At 43.8% G+C, this 15,639-nt stretch overlaps 1 protein-coding gene across 1 annotated transcript; it reads right to left on the bottom strand.

The window, feature by feature from the left end:
• Window positions 1-822: 822 nt before the first annotated feature.
• zc3h14 (zinc finger CCCH-type containing 14) lies at window positions 823-15,176 on the bottom strand. Its single transcript, XM_063223275.1, has 17 exons — window positions 14,986-15,176; window positions 14,321-14,363; window positions 13,857-13,971; window positions 12,701-12,741; window positions 12,390-12,558; window positions 11,797-12,184; window positions 10,386-10,564; window positions 10,053-10,168; window positions 8,117-8,236; window positions 5,577-5,651; window positions 4,651-4,963; window positions 3,865-4,136; window positions 3,094-3,244; window positions 2,285-2,424; window positions 1,915-2,006; window positions 1,503-1,609; window positions 823-1,036 (listed from the first exon to the last, which is right to left on the bottom strand). The coding sequence occupies exons 1-17, from the start codon at window positions 15,019-15,021 to the stop codon at window positions 1,033-1,035; spliced, it is 2,361 nt and encodes a 786-aa protein (XP_063079345.1). The 5' UTR covers window positions 15,022-15,176; the 3' UTR covers window positions 823-1,032.
• Window positions 15,177-15,639: the final 463 nt, after the last annotated feature.

Raw genomic sequence — 15,639 nt, 5'->3', positions numbered from 1 at the left:
ATTCACCATCCCAATTGCAAAAGAGAAAAAGACTACAATTGAGCTTTTGCAAGATATTGAAATATAATGCTGTTGTCAGTGATGTCATCATGACGAGAAGCAAGTGGAGGAGGCAAGGTCGCATATTAAAACGCACTCTAGGGCACGGCCTGGCTACATCAATCAGGGACAGATTATGACTCCATGGGTCCCTGGGCCAGATAGCAAGAAAGCCCCCTCCCCTCCATGGCATCGCAAGGCTACAAAATATTTAGGGTTCAGTGAAGACGTTAGAGAGCCTTCATTGTTGGGGCATCTCAGGATTCTCCATTGAGAAATTTTGAAAATACAGTCATTTAAATTGCAATTTTAACTCATTGACCAATTTGAACACAAATCTAGACCAATAATGGAATTGTTTTTTTCTTGTAGCACGGAGGCTTGGGCTTCCGGACCCCCTTGGCTTTTGTGTAGGCCTGTGCTAGCCTTATAAACCAGACTAAATGTGGATGTCTAATTTAGTCTGGCCTCGATGCATAATACATCCGAAGATTGTTGATTAGAACAACCTTCCCTCAAAACCCTGCCCGCTTTGATTCAAAACACATCTTTGCGTTGTAATTGGTTTGCCAGATTCATGGCATTCTGGCTTCATTGAATCATTATGCGAGGCCAGACCCACCCGTAGACAAAACATTTTGCCGTCCAGCGGGTGGCGCTGGTTCACCAGGCTAGGCCTGTGCAGTAATCAGTCCTTGGCATCAATGATTTTTTTTCCTCGACATCATATGGAAACAGCAATGTACCATATTTTTAAAAAGAAAAATGCCCAGACTGAGAGTGTACTTTGTATAACGCTTTACTGCACAAACAACATTCTGAAAACATGTGCAGCTATATAAAACAAAAAACATTCCATAACCTCTTAGAAATCTGGCAAAATAAAATCAGGATAAGACAACTTTCCAGTCAAATAAAATCTAACAAAACTAGAAAACAAACAGGGGCTGAAGCATGCCAACATTGTCTTCTGCAGTCGATTTCCATTCTTTTTCAACTAAAAAAAAAAGAGAAAGAGACAAGAAAATAACATTAATTGATGAACTTTACACAAGTACGTATTGTTGGACTACTTTTAGCAAAAGCCTTTTTCCAAAACCGGTAAAAACTACGGAAATGTTCGTTCATAATTGTTTGCACTACTTAACATTAAGCTACAAAGAGAACTGTTAAATAATAAATAAATATAAGATTAAGTCACTAAATATGAATCCTCAGCCGTGCCTCTACTAATCCCAACACACAACTACAGTGATATGTAGAGTCTATATGCCTCTTAACGTCAGGATACTGACTCTATACAATAATAACTATAATCATTATAATGGTAACAGATTCATTCATACAGCTCATCGACAGTACTTTAGCAGTTTGTTTGGAGAACATCTTTGTTAGAGCTCAGTACCAACACAACACGACGCACGCAGAAATCAACACAGAATGAAAATAGACAGCTGGCGTACCTGGTTTGAGCTTTGGTCCACTTGAGGGCACTGCGAGGTGGCACACATTTGGAAGGATGGTAGAAGGTGCAGCCAGAACGTTTGCACTGCCCTGCAAAACGGCAGGGCTACACACACACACACACACACACACACACACACACACACACACACAGACACACACACAGACACACACACACACACACAATTATAGTCATGTATGTAACAATAAATCATTCAATGAATTTAGTCATGTATGCAACAATAAATCATTCAATGAATTTAGTCATGTATGCAACAAGAAATCATTTAACGAATTTAAGATGTTAAAGGCATTTAAAAAAATGTAGGACAACAATCAACAGGACCCAAATTGCCTCTTGTCAGCATCCTGCACATGAGAAAGGGCCTCAGTAGCAAAACGCCTCCTTACCTTGGGATGATAGAAAGGGCACTCCATGTTCTTGCAGTTGGGGAAGAAGCGACAGGTGGATTTGGGCTGCACCGTCGCCATCGCCGGGGCAACTGCAAACACGACACAGGAGCTCATTATCAGGCACAGTTCAATTTGAAGCTTTGATTAGGTTTTTAATTGCTTTTAATTATGCATATACTGTATATCTATATATATTTTTAATTGAAACATCTTTCTTTTGAATTTCTTTTTTTCTGTCACAGTTGTATTCAGTTGTTTGATATACGTCATCTTGTGGATTGTCTGCTGTGGCGACACAAACAAACACACACAAATTCACACACACACACACACGCATGGTGGGGGTAATGTGGTGCGGAACACTCACCTGGTCGAGGCGGGGGGTGGGGTGCACCTCGGCGGCTGACGTGAGTGAAGGGGCAGTCGGCCTTGGAGCACTTGGCATCGAACTTGCAGTTGGGGTGGACATACAGGCACTTATCGCCAAACTTACAGCTGGGGAAGGTTCTGGAAGACACAAAGGGGTGGACAGAGACATATCAATCAATCAATCAAAATTGGACAGATGCATACACTCACCAGTCACGACCGCATCATAGAACATCATCAATCAAAAATATTTATATAGCACATTATCATACATCAATGTCATTCAATGTGCTTTATAATAGAGAAAAGAGAAGAAAAAACTAAATTGTTCTATAGATAGTGTGTAATTAACTATCATCAAAGGCAGATGAGAATAAGGCTGTTTTTAATTTCCTTTGAAAACAAGATACTGTTGGGGCTGTTCTAATATGGACAGGAAGTTGGTTCCAGCATTTTGCAGCATAATGACTTGATGCCATTTCACCCTGTTTAGACTTGACCCTATAGGCACAACCAGTAGAGGAGATTCTGAAGACCTAAGACATCTAGGATGATATTATTGCTCAAGCATATTTACAATATTTAGGGCCTAAGCCCTAAAACTCAAGTAGCCAGAGAGCTACTCCATTCTACATGTGTCACTGTGAAAGGCAAACTTTTGCAATTTTGCTCTATTCTTCAGGCCTAGCCAGTAAGTCACTTGGTTGTAAACAGTAATATTAAGAAAAGAACCTAAGAGAGACACACTGGGCTGTTTGCTTTCGTAATGCAACACTTCCCAACCCCCCAAATCAGTCAAACACCTACTTGCACTGGGTAGTCGGGTGATGAAAGGGACACTCATCTCCAGTTTTGCACACTGGCCAGAACTTGCAGCGTTCCAGAACTTTGGGTCTCTTCACAGGAACAGGCCCCTGTTCCATCATCTCCATGTCTTCCTCCTCCATGTCTGCTTCATCTGACAGTCAACACATGAATGGCATAAGAACACAATAACATTAGAACACACACAGTGATGATGTCATACAGACATTGTGCCAATGACCACTAGAACATTATGACATCATAATGCAAGGTCACACCAATGTGATGAATTATGTGGTGATTGATTGATTTCACCCAAATGCTCAATCAATAAATACAACAAACATTTCATTAAACAGGACAAGGTCATCTTACAAGCCAGACATAAAATGTGAAAATAGAGAAAATTAATGAATTAAAACCCATACAATTTTGAAAGATACATGCATTTAAGGTGCATTTTTAAATGAAGTTTGACAAGAGTGAAGGAATTTCTTTTTTCTTTTTTTCTGAATAAAATTGTGTTTTTATGACAATATTCTAATAATGTGAATTCCTCAATTCATGTTTGTTTTGGAGCCGGAAGGCCAATACATATAAAAAATAAACAAATGAATGATTGGAATACTTCAAAATGTGGGCAATGCATCTTCAATCCATGAAAGTTAAACATTATTGATGGAATTATGGAAATAAATAAACTTTTCATGATATTCTAATTATATGGCCAGGATCTGTACTTTTTCCTGTGCGAATTGGGGACCGGTTGCCTACCGTCAGAGTAGCTGGTGTTGGCCACCTTCTGCAGCCTCTGGTGGGCGCTGATGCGCTGGATGCCTAGATGTCTGGATGACGCATGCAACAGGCCAAAGGGCTGAGTGGGCCGCTGCCCGTCCCCGGCCCCCATCCCCATCCCTCGCACCCCCATCCCCTCCTCCTCCACCTCCATCTCCTGCTCCTGCTCCCCGCGGCTCGCCAGAGGACTCGGCACCCCGTCCAGAGTCACAATGAACTTGGGGCTGGCAGGGGCTGTCTCTAGGCGCTCCCTGGACAGACAGACAGACAGACAGACAGACAGACAGACACACACACACAGTGTTAATGTGCAGGATACATTATATAGGTCAATTACTTTTTTGGGGGTTCAGATATTAGGTGGTAAAACAGCTAATGCCCATAAATGAAGTAAATGCTAATTATTGTACTGCTATGAGTATAACATAAGCTACGATAAGATAACACTTTATTGTCTGTAACACATGAAACAGAAAAAGCCTCATAGACATTCCACTAAAACCAAAGAAAAATCTTTTAATCCATAAGCCATACATTGCGGAGCCATTGCACAGCAATCCTCTCGGGATCAATGTACTGTGGCCTTAAATGTCTAGCTAGTGGGCCCTGCCATGGCGCTGGCGTTGGGGCACTCTTCTGCTGCGCAACTGGCCCGGGTTCGGTTCCGGCCGGGTCCTTTGCCGGTCCTTCCCCGTCTCTCTCTCCCCACAAAAGTTTCCTGTAACTGTTCGCTGTCTCTGTCTAGCAAGGGTCTAGCAAGCGTACCTGGGCTGGACGGTGCGGATGATGGGGACACTGCTGCCTCCGTGGCTGCCATGATGGCTGCTGCTGCTGCTGCTGCTGACTGTGGTGTTGGTGTTAGTGGTGTTGGAGGCCAGAGGGGCCCCTGGGCCCTCCTCTTGCTGCTGCACGGCCACCCCCAGTCGCTGCTGCACGGCAGCCCCCAGCCGCTGCTGCATGGCCGCCCCCAACCGTTGCCTCACCGAGGACGCAGGAGCCTCCTCCACCTCCGGGCGCGTCACGATGAAGGAGCGCGTGTCAAACGCCTTGAGCCTGTTCATCTCAAGTAGTTGCGCATCTAGGGGAGAGCGAGGGAGAGGAGAGGAGAGGAAAAGGGTGTGTGTGTGTGTGTGTTTGGGAGAGGAGAAGGGGAGAGGGAATGCAAAGACCGCTGTTACGTTTATCTGCCTTTCCCAGATCTGAGTGAGCGTTCAGACAACAAAACAGCTAGCGCTCTGTGCCCATAGAAAGGGAAAGTGAATGTGAAAGCCAAAGGTTGTCATTACATTACCTGCCTGCTACCTGCTCTGTCATTGACATGATTCAGTAAAATCTGAGTAAAGGCTCCAGACAAATTTTAAACTACTACATTTTCCATCCCCTTCATTGAAAATACATTCTGTCAAATTAGAAAAGAATTGATTGCCACTGATTAATGGCAACAAAAAAGCGAGTAAAACAACCACAACGCCATATTCACATTGGTAATCTTGTTTCATGTACATACTAAACATATGCCAAAAAAACAAACAAACCTTGAACTCTCTACCACATTTGTGTATGTGATGAGGCTTAACATAGCATTACCAGTCTGAGGATGAGCCACGAAGGCTCAAAACGTTGCATTGAATATTAATTTTAAAAAAATACAAAAAACGTTTGGGTGCCTATGAACCAACAGGACACCGTACCATAGCCTTGTTGCTGCGGCGACGCCTCTACTTCTGGAGCGTCTTGCAGCCGAGATGCCAGGGACCTGGACTGACCTGAGGAGACATAGGCAACATGCAATTAAAGCAACAACAACAACAACAAATACAACTTGGAAGGCAAACTGGTCCACTTCAGAAACACTAGGCCAGGCATGACTGGAGCACTCAGATACTTTTTATTTATTTTATTGTGGTGCAAACATAATGACTGACGTTTCGACACAGTGCGCGTCTTCTTCAGTCACTTGATATACCATAAACTGTGTATATAGTAGTGATGTAGTGATGAAGACCGCTTAGTCCGAGACCAAGACATTACCAAAACCGGAGGGTATCGAGACCAAGACCAAGACAGACCTGTCGAGGCCAAGACCAAGACAGGGCGAAACCAAGTCAAGACTAGCCCTAGAGTGCTAGAGATTGTGAACTGTGAACTAGTGCAGGCTACCATAATTAAGTTGAACTCTATGGCCTGAAATAAACATGTTTTAATACAAACTAGACAAAATACACCATAGGACATCTTTTTAAACATTGTGCCATGATAAGGTTTTGTGGTGAGCATGAGTGGCTTGATTTGTACACAAATCCCCTCAAGACCGCTACGTCCGAGACCAAGACCACGGAAAAATGGTCTTAAGACCAAGACTGGTCTCGAGCGCTACAACACTAGTATATAGGGTTGGTTGCCAGACGGACCGAGGTGACCGCATGTATAGTTATAGTAGGAGGTGTTGGTTGGTAGCCAGACTGTATAGGTATAGTAGGAGGTGTTGGTTGGTAGCCAGACTGTATAGGTATAGTAGGAGGTGTTGGTTGGTAGCCAGACTGTATAGGTATAGTAGGAGGTGTTGGTTGGTTGGCAGACTGTATAGGTATAGTAGGAGGTGTTGGTTGGTTGGCAGACTGTATAGGTATAGTATGAGGTGTTTGGTTGGTTGGCAGACTGTATAGGTATAGTAGGAGGTGTTGGTTGGTTGCCAGACCGTATAGGTATAGTAGGGGGTGTTGGTTGGTTGCCGGACTGTATAGGTATAGTAGGAGGTGTTGGTTGTTTGGCAGACTGTATAGGTATAGCAGGAGGTATTGGTTGGTTGCCAGACTGTATAGTTAGGAGGTGTTTAGGGCTGTCCCTAACGATTATTTTTCTCCCGATTATTCTATCAACTATTTTTTTCGAATAGTCGCGATTATTTTTATTTTTTTTGGAAGGCAAAAACTGTGATATGCCACTTAATTTTGACCTGAAAAATAATAGACAAATAAAGCAGAGTGCACCTAGGGCCTATTAGGACAATGATTTCTAAAAAAGGGGACATTTTATAAATTAGTCACAGACTAATAAATACAGGCCTAATATATCTATTTGTTTCAGTTCAAATCACTTATTCACTTAGCGTAAACGCAAAACAATGAGTATAGTATGACTTCTCTGAAGGTTTTTTATATCGCTCCCAAACCCAAGTTAACTACAACAACTTGACTAGACTTGTGATCCCTGTCTTTCAAGCACTTGTGGTTTTCTCTATAGGATGTATTTACTCCAGGAGGAAAATGCTAAGGAAATCGTAATTCAAATCGTTTTTAACAAAAACGGAAATCGTTTAAAAAAAAAAAAAAGTTAAAAAAAAAAAAAAATTTTTTTTTTTTTTGCCGCAAATCACGCAATCGACGGTATGTTGAACACGCCGACTTATTTACGCAATCGACGTAATCGATTACGTCGAATAGTCGGGACAGCCCTAGAGGTGTTGGTTGGTTGGCAGACTGTATAGGTATAGTAGGAGGTGTTGGTTGGTTGGCAGACTGTATAGGTATAGTAGGAGGTGTTGGTTGGTTGGCAGACTGTATAGGTATAGTAGGGGGTGTTGGTTGGTTTGCCAGACCACATGTAAACTGTAGGTACAGTAGGGGGTGTTGGTTGGTTGCCGGACTGTATAGGTATAGTAGGAGGTGTTGGTTGTTTGGCAGACTGTATAGGTATAGCAGGAGGTATTGGTTGGTTGCCAGACTGTATAGCAGGTCTTGACATTAACCTTTTCGCTTGCCGGCCACTGTGGCTACTGGTTTTCCCCGAGTCACTAGCCACCCAGCTATTCTACTAGCCACAAATTATTATTCTTTTTTTAATCCTGACGCTGTACATCTAACCTCAGATGAGGTGTTTAAAGCAAGAAGATGAGTGCATGGGTTTCTACATGGAAATAAAACAGATAGAAACTGAGTAACTGAGCTTTTTCATGAACTTAAATACAAACAATTGATACACAAGGGGCAAAGTGCAGAATATACAATTTTCTGATATGTCGTGTCATACCATAGAATAAGTTACCTGCCAAATTGGCTAGTGACACTGAAATTGTTACCAGCCACAGCCAAGTTTTACCAGCATTTGGCCGGTTGGCAGGTGCCAGTGTCAAGCCCTGCTGTATAGGTATAGTAGGGGGTGTTGGTTGGTTTGCCAGACCACATGTATACTGTAGGTACAGTGGGAGGTGTTGGTTGGTTGCCAGACGTACCGAGTTGTGCCTCTGGGTTGATCAGGCCCTGCAGCTGCTCCTGTACGAAGCGGATGGCGCTCTTCATCTCCTCACTGCTGCGGGCCCGGGGCAGCACCGGCACCGTCTGACGCTGAGGAGCTAAGGGGGACAACGACAAAAACACTCACAGGTCACCCGGGCCTGTACTACAAAGCGGAGTTATTGGCTTATCAGGGTTAACTTTGAGAGTAACTTGATCATGTGTTTGTTTCCTGATAAACCCGTACTTCCAAAAAGTGGATATGTTTAAACCAGGGCTTTGAACCGTTATTTTTTTCCAAACGTTCCGTTCCGAACAGAAACGGAATTATAACGTTTCCGGTTTTGAGTTCCACCAATAAATTGACGTTCCCGAACCGGTTAGAACCAAAAAATATTGTTCCCGGAACGGTTCATTTCGTTCCTGTCAGCTGATTACTCCCAATAGGCCTAACTGACGTTAACCAAGAAAGACGGAAGTGCAAATGAGTCAGCCTACATTCAAAACTGCTTATTCAAGCGGATGAAAAGAATATCCTCCAGAATTTTATCATTCAGGGACGACCTAAGCGGAGAAGCAGAGAATAAACCTCAATTATGAAAATGTGCGCTCTACGCTGACTTGGGTCACGGGGAGCACTATGATGGACATTGTGAGTTTGTGCATATTTGAAACGGCCATGGATGCCCAATAACGCCGAAACATTGTCGGTGCGCTTTACACGCGCTTCCCTGCAATGTCTTACAATAATGCAATGCAAACTCTGTCCTTTTGTATGACAGTGGTTTCTCTCAATTAAGATGTGGAGTGAAGACTTTGTAATCTACAGCTCTCTCTCCATTCAGTCAGAGAATGTCCGATGTCACACAAGACGTGAACCTCAGCCGTCATGGTAACGTGCGCAGGAAAACAATTATTTTTTTTTTAGTTTAAGGAACGGTATTAACCGGTATTAACCGGTTACCATTATTTTTAAATAAGTGTTCCCGTTCCAGAACATAAAAAATAATAACGTTTCCGGTTTCGTTTCTGTTCCCTGTAAAATACAAAAAGTGGTTCCTGGTTTTCGTTTTCGTTCCTTGAACCGGTTCGAAGCCCTGGTTTAAACTGATGTATGCTGCCATGGTAATTTACTGTCTATCTCAAACCAGATTGTGGCAGTTTGAATCAACCCTCTGTCCCAAAAAACACAGAGTGATCACTCCACTGTCTGTGCAAATGCATGATGCGCGCCCGTCCCCTCATATACACCCAGTATTTTACGGCAGAGCATGTATTAGTCAAGGTGGGATTTGCTGCTTATCGGAGAAGTGTAATGCATGATATATATCGGTCCACTAAAATATCGGCCGATATGGGCTTTTTTAATATCGGCCCGATATAATGTTTTCCCGATTAAAATATCGGTTAATTTAATGAAAACGTGGGAACTGCGTTCAAGCCGAGTAGCAACTTTTACTTTATCTTTTCATTCAGTCCAGGTAGGTGAAACAAGCCTGTGACAGGTATTCTAGGAGTATTATTCTGCTCACGCACTGTGACATTTCCATACCAGGTGATGATGGACCCTGTTAAGATGCTCTTCACCACTGAGGAGTAGATTATATCAATATATTAGGTTAAATATGAAAATGTGAACATATCGGGTATCAGTATCGGTTATGAGAAGCAGGTAATTATCGGTTATCGTATCGGTTGAAATTTTTCATATCGTGCATCACTAAAGTGCAACCATCATCAGTTGAAGGCCATGTTATGCAGCTTCAAGTACATGACCCTTCCAGAAATAAAACTTCAGTATTTTACAAATTACTTTTGCAATACAAAACCTATTCAGGGGACCTCGTCAAGAAAGTGGCTTGAGTAACTTTTTCAGTGTCTTGGACAGTGTCTCTGCTCGGAAGAGCAAGTCTGAATTGTGAGAACAGCTTTTACCTGTTGTATGGCTTGCTGATGTGTAGCTTGTGGTCCTTGAGATGGAGTGCTGTGCTTCTGAGATGGCCTTCAAGATGAGGTTCTTGTTGGCCTGCTTGGCTGGGGGAAGGGAGGGCCTACGGGAAGACAAAGTTACCTCAGCGCACATCACAGTTATACCATAATCATATATTTTACTTTTTATTTACAATCATAAAAAAACAACAGCAGCATCGGACATGGCAACCTGTCCAATGCTGGATGCACTTGTGTTTTTGGCGCCACCCGCAGGCTACGTCAAGAAAGTCAAAATGGGGAAGATCAAAGTAAAAGCTACGGCTGAGGCTGGCGTACTTGCGCTCGGGTTTGGAGGGCAGGGAGACCCTGCTGGAGAGGCCTCCCCTTGAGCTGTAGTACTCCTCCTCTTCCTCGTCTTCGTCCACGTTATCACTGTCCTGTGCCTCCTCCCCCCGCCGCTGCACCCGCACCACCGAGCTCGCCACCGGGGCCTTCCTCTTGCGGGACAGCTCGTCCTGGACCAGGAAACAAAGGGTGGGCAGGTAATAATAAGAATAATGGGTGCGTTTCAATATGCAGACTTTCCTCCACTTGTGCTTGTGGTTGTGGCCTCACGTTCTGCTGACGCCCCGCCTCCATGGAGAAAACAATTAAGCTAGCCACAACAATTTGGGGGACTATTCTTCATTTACCATCCAGTTTGCAAATGAGAAAATTACTTTACAATTGAGCTTTTGCGAGATCTTGAAATACAATGCTGTTGTCAGTGATGTCATCACGACGTATCACTTCCTGGTACGAGGCAACAAGCACAAGTGGAGGACGCAAGTCTACATATTGGAATGCACACAATGTTTACTGTAGAAAAGCAGCACTCTCGACAACAATTCTATGTTTGTTTTTTTCCTTTTTTCAGCATGACACACAGATAGACGTTTCGGCCTAAGCTTTCGTCGGCGTCTTCAGGAAGAGGAAGAAAGCTTAGGCTGAAACGTCGGTCTTTGAATTGTAGTTTCTACAACAAATGTACTGATTCAGTTGCTTGCACCCAAAGACACTTTTTGGAGCAGTTTGGATTTTTAATTACTACTCAACAGTGGCCGTTTGCATTTGGAAAAGGTCATCATGTCTGTCTTTTTCTATCACAAATAGCGTCCAAGCCAAACAAGTACGGTACCCCCCCCGACCCCAACCCCGCCTCATCCTTCTCTTTTGCCTGTGGCCTCTTGCCTCTGTCACCCCACCTCCGTGGAGAAAACAATCAAGTTTTCCAGTTGTCGGCCTAGGCAGAGCAACAATTCAGGGGCTTTTCCCCATCCAACATTCCACCTGTACATGAGACAATGACCTTTGAATTGTGCTTTTGCAAGATATAAAATGTTGATCATCAATTGCGTCTTGCCTCGCATCACGAGAGCACAAGCAACAGGAGAGGATGGGAGGTACTTGTTTGTCGTGTGCCCGTAGTAGAAACAAACAAAGACAGCTCCTCTGTCTTTTTTTTTAAAGATATTTTTTTTGGACTTTTAGACTTCACTATTCACCAGACAGCTATGACAGAGAGACAGGAAACACTTGGGAGAGAGAGAGAGACAGGGAACGACCGGCAAAGGACCCGGGCCAGAATCGAACCCGGGCCAGCCGCATAGCAGACGAGTACCCCATCGTCAAACCACGACAGGACCTCATCTGTCTTTTTCTACCCGTCACAAATATTAAGTGCAAAAGAAAGCTGTGTGATGCTCACCCTGCTACTGCTACCGCCGCCACCACCACCACCACCACCACCGCTGCTGCTGCCATTCCTGGATCCCCGCCCGTACGCCGAGCTGGAGCGCTCCTGCGAGGGCCTGTACCCTTCCGCCGTGCGACCGGAGCTACGCAGCGAAGAAGACCCCGGTGGCACGCGCGATCTGAGTCCCTCCGCCGCTGCCGACGAAGCTGCAGAGCGCCCAGATGTGAACCGCGGCCGGCCCATGTGTGGCAAGCTCGGCACGTTGTGCTCCTCTGTCATAAGGTTGTCGTCAAGGTCGGCTTTGATGTCGATGACGGCCTCGGAGGACGAGTAAGCCTCAACCAGGGGCTTCACGGCCGAGGTCAGGCGAGACGCGTTGCTCTTGTCCGAAGACCCTCGCCTGAGGGAGAGCGGCGGGAGAATACAGTTTGAAATACAGATGTAGTTGCATAGTTTTTTGAAATATAGTTGTATAGTTGTAGAGTAGAGTACTGGAAGGATGCATGAATGGATGAGTGCACAGCTTCATGAATACCCCTAAAGAGAGTCAACCACCTAAAACAACTCGGGGATGGAAAACTACCTAGTGTTGCTTTAACACCCACCTGTTGTGGTTGTCATGGGCAGAACTGGAGACTCTAGATTCCGTCTTATCGGAGCGCGAGCTGGACACAGTCAGGGCTCTGGAGTCCTCTCCTCTCTTCTCACTGTCACGGCTCTTGGACACCTGGCCACTCGTGTTAGAGTCAAGCTGTGGCCTGAGAGAGGTTGGCTCTGAAAAGACAGTACAGTACATATTAGAGGGTATTCCAAGCAGTAGCGTGCCGTGAGTTTTTTTTTCCGCGGAGGCCTAGGGTGAAAAATAACTGACTACATTTCTTTAATTTAAAGAAATAAATATCTTTTCAGAACTTACCAACAGCAACTGATCTTAGTTTTTCCAGGACGCCATGCAACCTATAAACAATACAGAAAATGATCAATGTTAAAACAACATGCAGTAGGGTATAAGCGAATGTCACCTACATTGTTGTTTGGTTCTCAAAACATCTGTTACAGGCATTTAAAGGACCATTTCAGCCATTTTCAATATGCTGTTGTATTGCTCACGTTACCCTTGACTTGTCAGTACCCAGTGATGCTGAATTTTTCGGCTCAGCCCATTCAAAGATATTAACTATTCTAATGGGGGCAGCTTTTGTTTACATTTAAAAAAATCTCAACATAGGCCTACTCCAAATATTTTCCCAAAAGGTATTGCTGTTTGCTAGTTGTCTGCTGATGTTGCATAGTGTGAGCATTACAACTGCATGTTGAAATTGACTGAAGTTATCCTTTAATAAATTGTGCACAATAGTAAAAATAAATGTAAAAGTGAATAAAATCACAATGAAAACATCACACTTAGACGTGAAACATACGTATGCATCTAAAGAGTTAACCCATCTTGAAATGTGCACCAACAGCAGAGAAAGACAGTTTGTTTCAAAGTAAAAATGTTTGCAAAAAAGAAAACAATGTAGCAGCCCCCAGAGCACAAGCGTGGTCAATAACAGGATGAATAAGGAAGAGGAGGAAAATGAGGGGAGGGGGTGGCCGTCTTGAGCATATGTATGAGATGTGTTGTGCTTCATACTTAACAGAGAGGGATAGTCTATAATCCATACAGAAGAAAGGACTAACGGATGGAAGAAAATGGAAGAAAACATCCTACAGTTACGCAGATTAGATGATATGAGTCAATATGATATGGGTCAATGTGACCTGAGCACATACTGTATGTCAAAAAGTGCTGTGTACTTAGTGAGTGAGTGAGTGAGTGAGTGAGTGAGTGAGTGAGTGAGTGAGTGAGAGTGTCTGTCTGTGTGTGTGTGTGTGTGTGTGAGTGTGTGCCTGCATGGAACACATGACAAAGACTTGTACAGTAAGAGTACAGATATGGGGGATGGAAAGACCAATAGGACGGAAGCCAACTCCCATCATGTTAAAATATTGTTTCAACTCAGAGGTTCCTGAAACATGCCCTGTTTTGAGGCAAACAAGACTACAACTGTTTCCATAGTTGGACATACCACACTGTGAACTTGATGGTATTGTTCCCAAGGAAAAGGGACAGGTCGTCTGCCATCTGCTGTGCATTTTTCTTGTTGGCCACCATGACCATGATGTAGTCTGGAAGTTCTTCGTCTGGTGAGGAAATTATGGTCAGAAGGTCAAAGAACACCATTGTCTGAACAGTAAATACACTTTTTACTGAATTCGATTTCTCTATTTAATGTACCAGTGTGAGCAGCACAACAGTTTAAGCTCTCCAAACGTCATTTCATTGTACAGTCTCATTTTGACACCACGTCAGCAACTTTACAGATTATAAGTCTGAACAGAGACCAGCAACCTAAGTAATATTTATTGCTTAATTTCATGAGTCAAGACCACTTTGGGAATAGAGGCAGAGGTGGGTTGTATGAACAAACCAAACCAACTTCTTCACCCCTAAATGATGACACACTAATTTAAATTCAACTTTTCTACTCACCAACATAGGCTCCGAGCTCCTGTAGTTTTCCTTTGATGGCAGCCTAAGGGACAGCAACTGTGTTAAAATCCATTTCCAGTATCTGTCGATGGCTGGCAACAGCTTCTCTGCGATACTGACAGTGCACAAAGCTTTTTCCCTAATGCCCTTGCAATGGCAAAATCTTGCTATGACAGGTATTCTCACTCCTTGTTTTTGGTACAACCATTGTATTTTTAGGGCAAGATAACTCAAACCTGCGCACTGTAGGACTAGGCCTATGTACGATGCATGGAACACCCTCATAATGTTGCCACTTGACCAGCTATGGCAAATCACAGCAAGTTGCGATGCTGGGGCCTCTGCACTGAGGGAAACAGGCTTTATTTGCAAATTTACTGTACCTTGTCTTGTCAAGACGTCTTGGTCTCTCCGCAAAGAGCAAGATATAAGCTTAACACTTCTAAGCATGCAATGGATACGACCAAGAAAGCAATTGCGTGCAAATCTAGTATTGTGCAGATAAAAATAAGCAAGAAGAAACAGAAGTGTATATAACGCAATGAATGAACTTAAACCCAAATAGCTAACAACCTATGGCTAGCTTCTCAGCAATGCTAACATTAGCCAGCTATAATAAACTAGCCAGGTCAGCTTGAGTGGGTGGCCTTGCCACACATATTTACCCGTATTTTCTTGCTAATTTCAGTTCCAATCTCCATGATTTCAGTATATCCCGATGCAAACACTGCCCGGTTGAAAAGATGACGGGGAAGAAAATGTATTTCGAGGTAAAACTATGCGCAACACTTAACTAGCCGCATTGCAACCACTTTAGCAGTTACCCCACACAGCCCTCCGTGAACAGCAGCAGACACTCAGGAAATGCATTGTGGGACTTGAAGTCAAATCGTTGAGAGTACTGAGACAAATGCAATCTTGAGATATAATGATCTGTCAGGATTTAGTAAGCGGTATTTTGTGATACAACTTTATCTTTAGATACTGAAATGTATTTCATTTGGATGTGTATGATATATTCAGCATACACTTGCAATTACTAAAGAAACAGTTGCAAATCGTATCTCGACTGGACTACAATGCCATGTGACGTCGGAGTATGAAAGTTAGGTTCAAGATAACTGGAAACAGCGACAGCTTTCGCCGGGTGCAGTGGCGTGCGCCTGTAATCCAAGCTACTGGGAGGCTGAGTCTGGCGGATCGTTTGAGCTCAGGAGTTCTGAGCTGCATCGGACTGTGCCGATCGGGTGTCCGCACTAAGTTCGACATCGATATGGTGCTCCTGGGGGAGCCCGGGACCACCAGGTCGACTAAGGAGG

The sequence above is a fragment of the Engraulis encrasicolus genome, chromosome 18, assembly GCF_034702125.1.
Source record: "Engraulis encrasicolus isolate BLACKSEA-1 chromosome 18, IST_EnEncr_1.0, whole genome shotgun sequence".
NCBI lineage: Eukaryota > Metazoa > Chordata > Actinopteri > Clupeiformes > Engraulidae > Engraulis > Engraulis encrasicolus.
The sequence above is the reverse complement of the archived record's forward strand: the minus strand, read 5'-3'. Positions and strand labels throughout refer to the sequence as shown.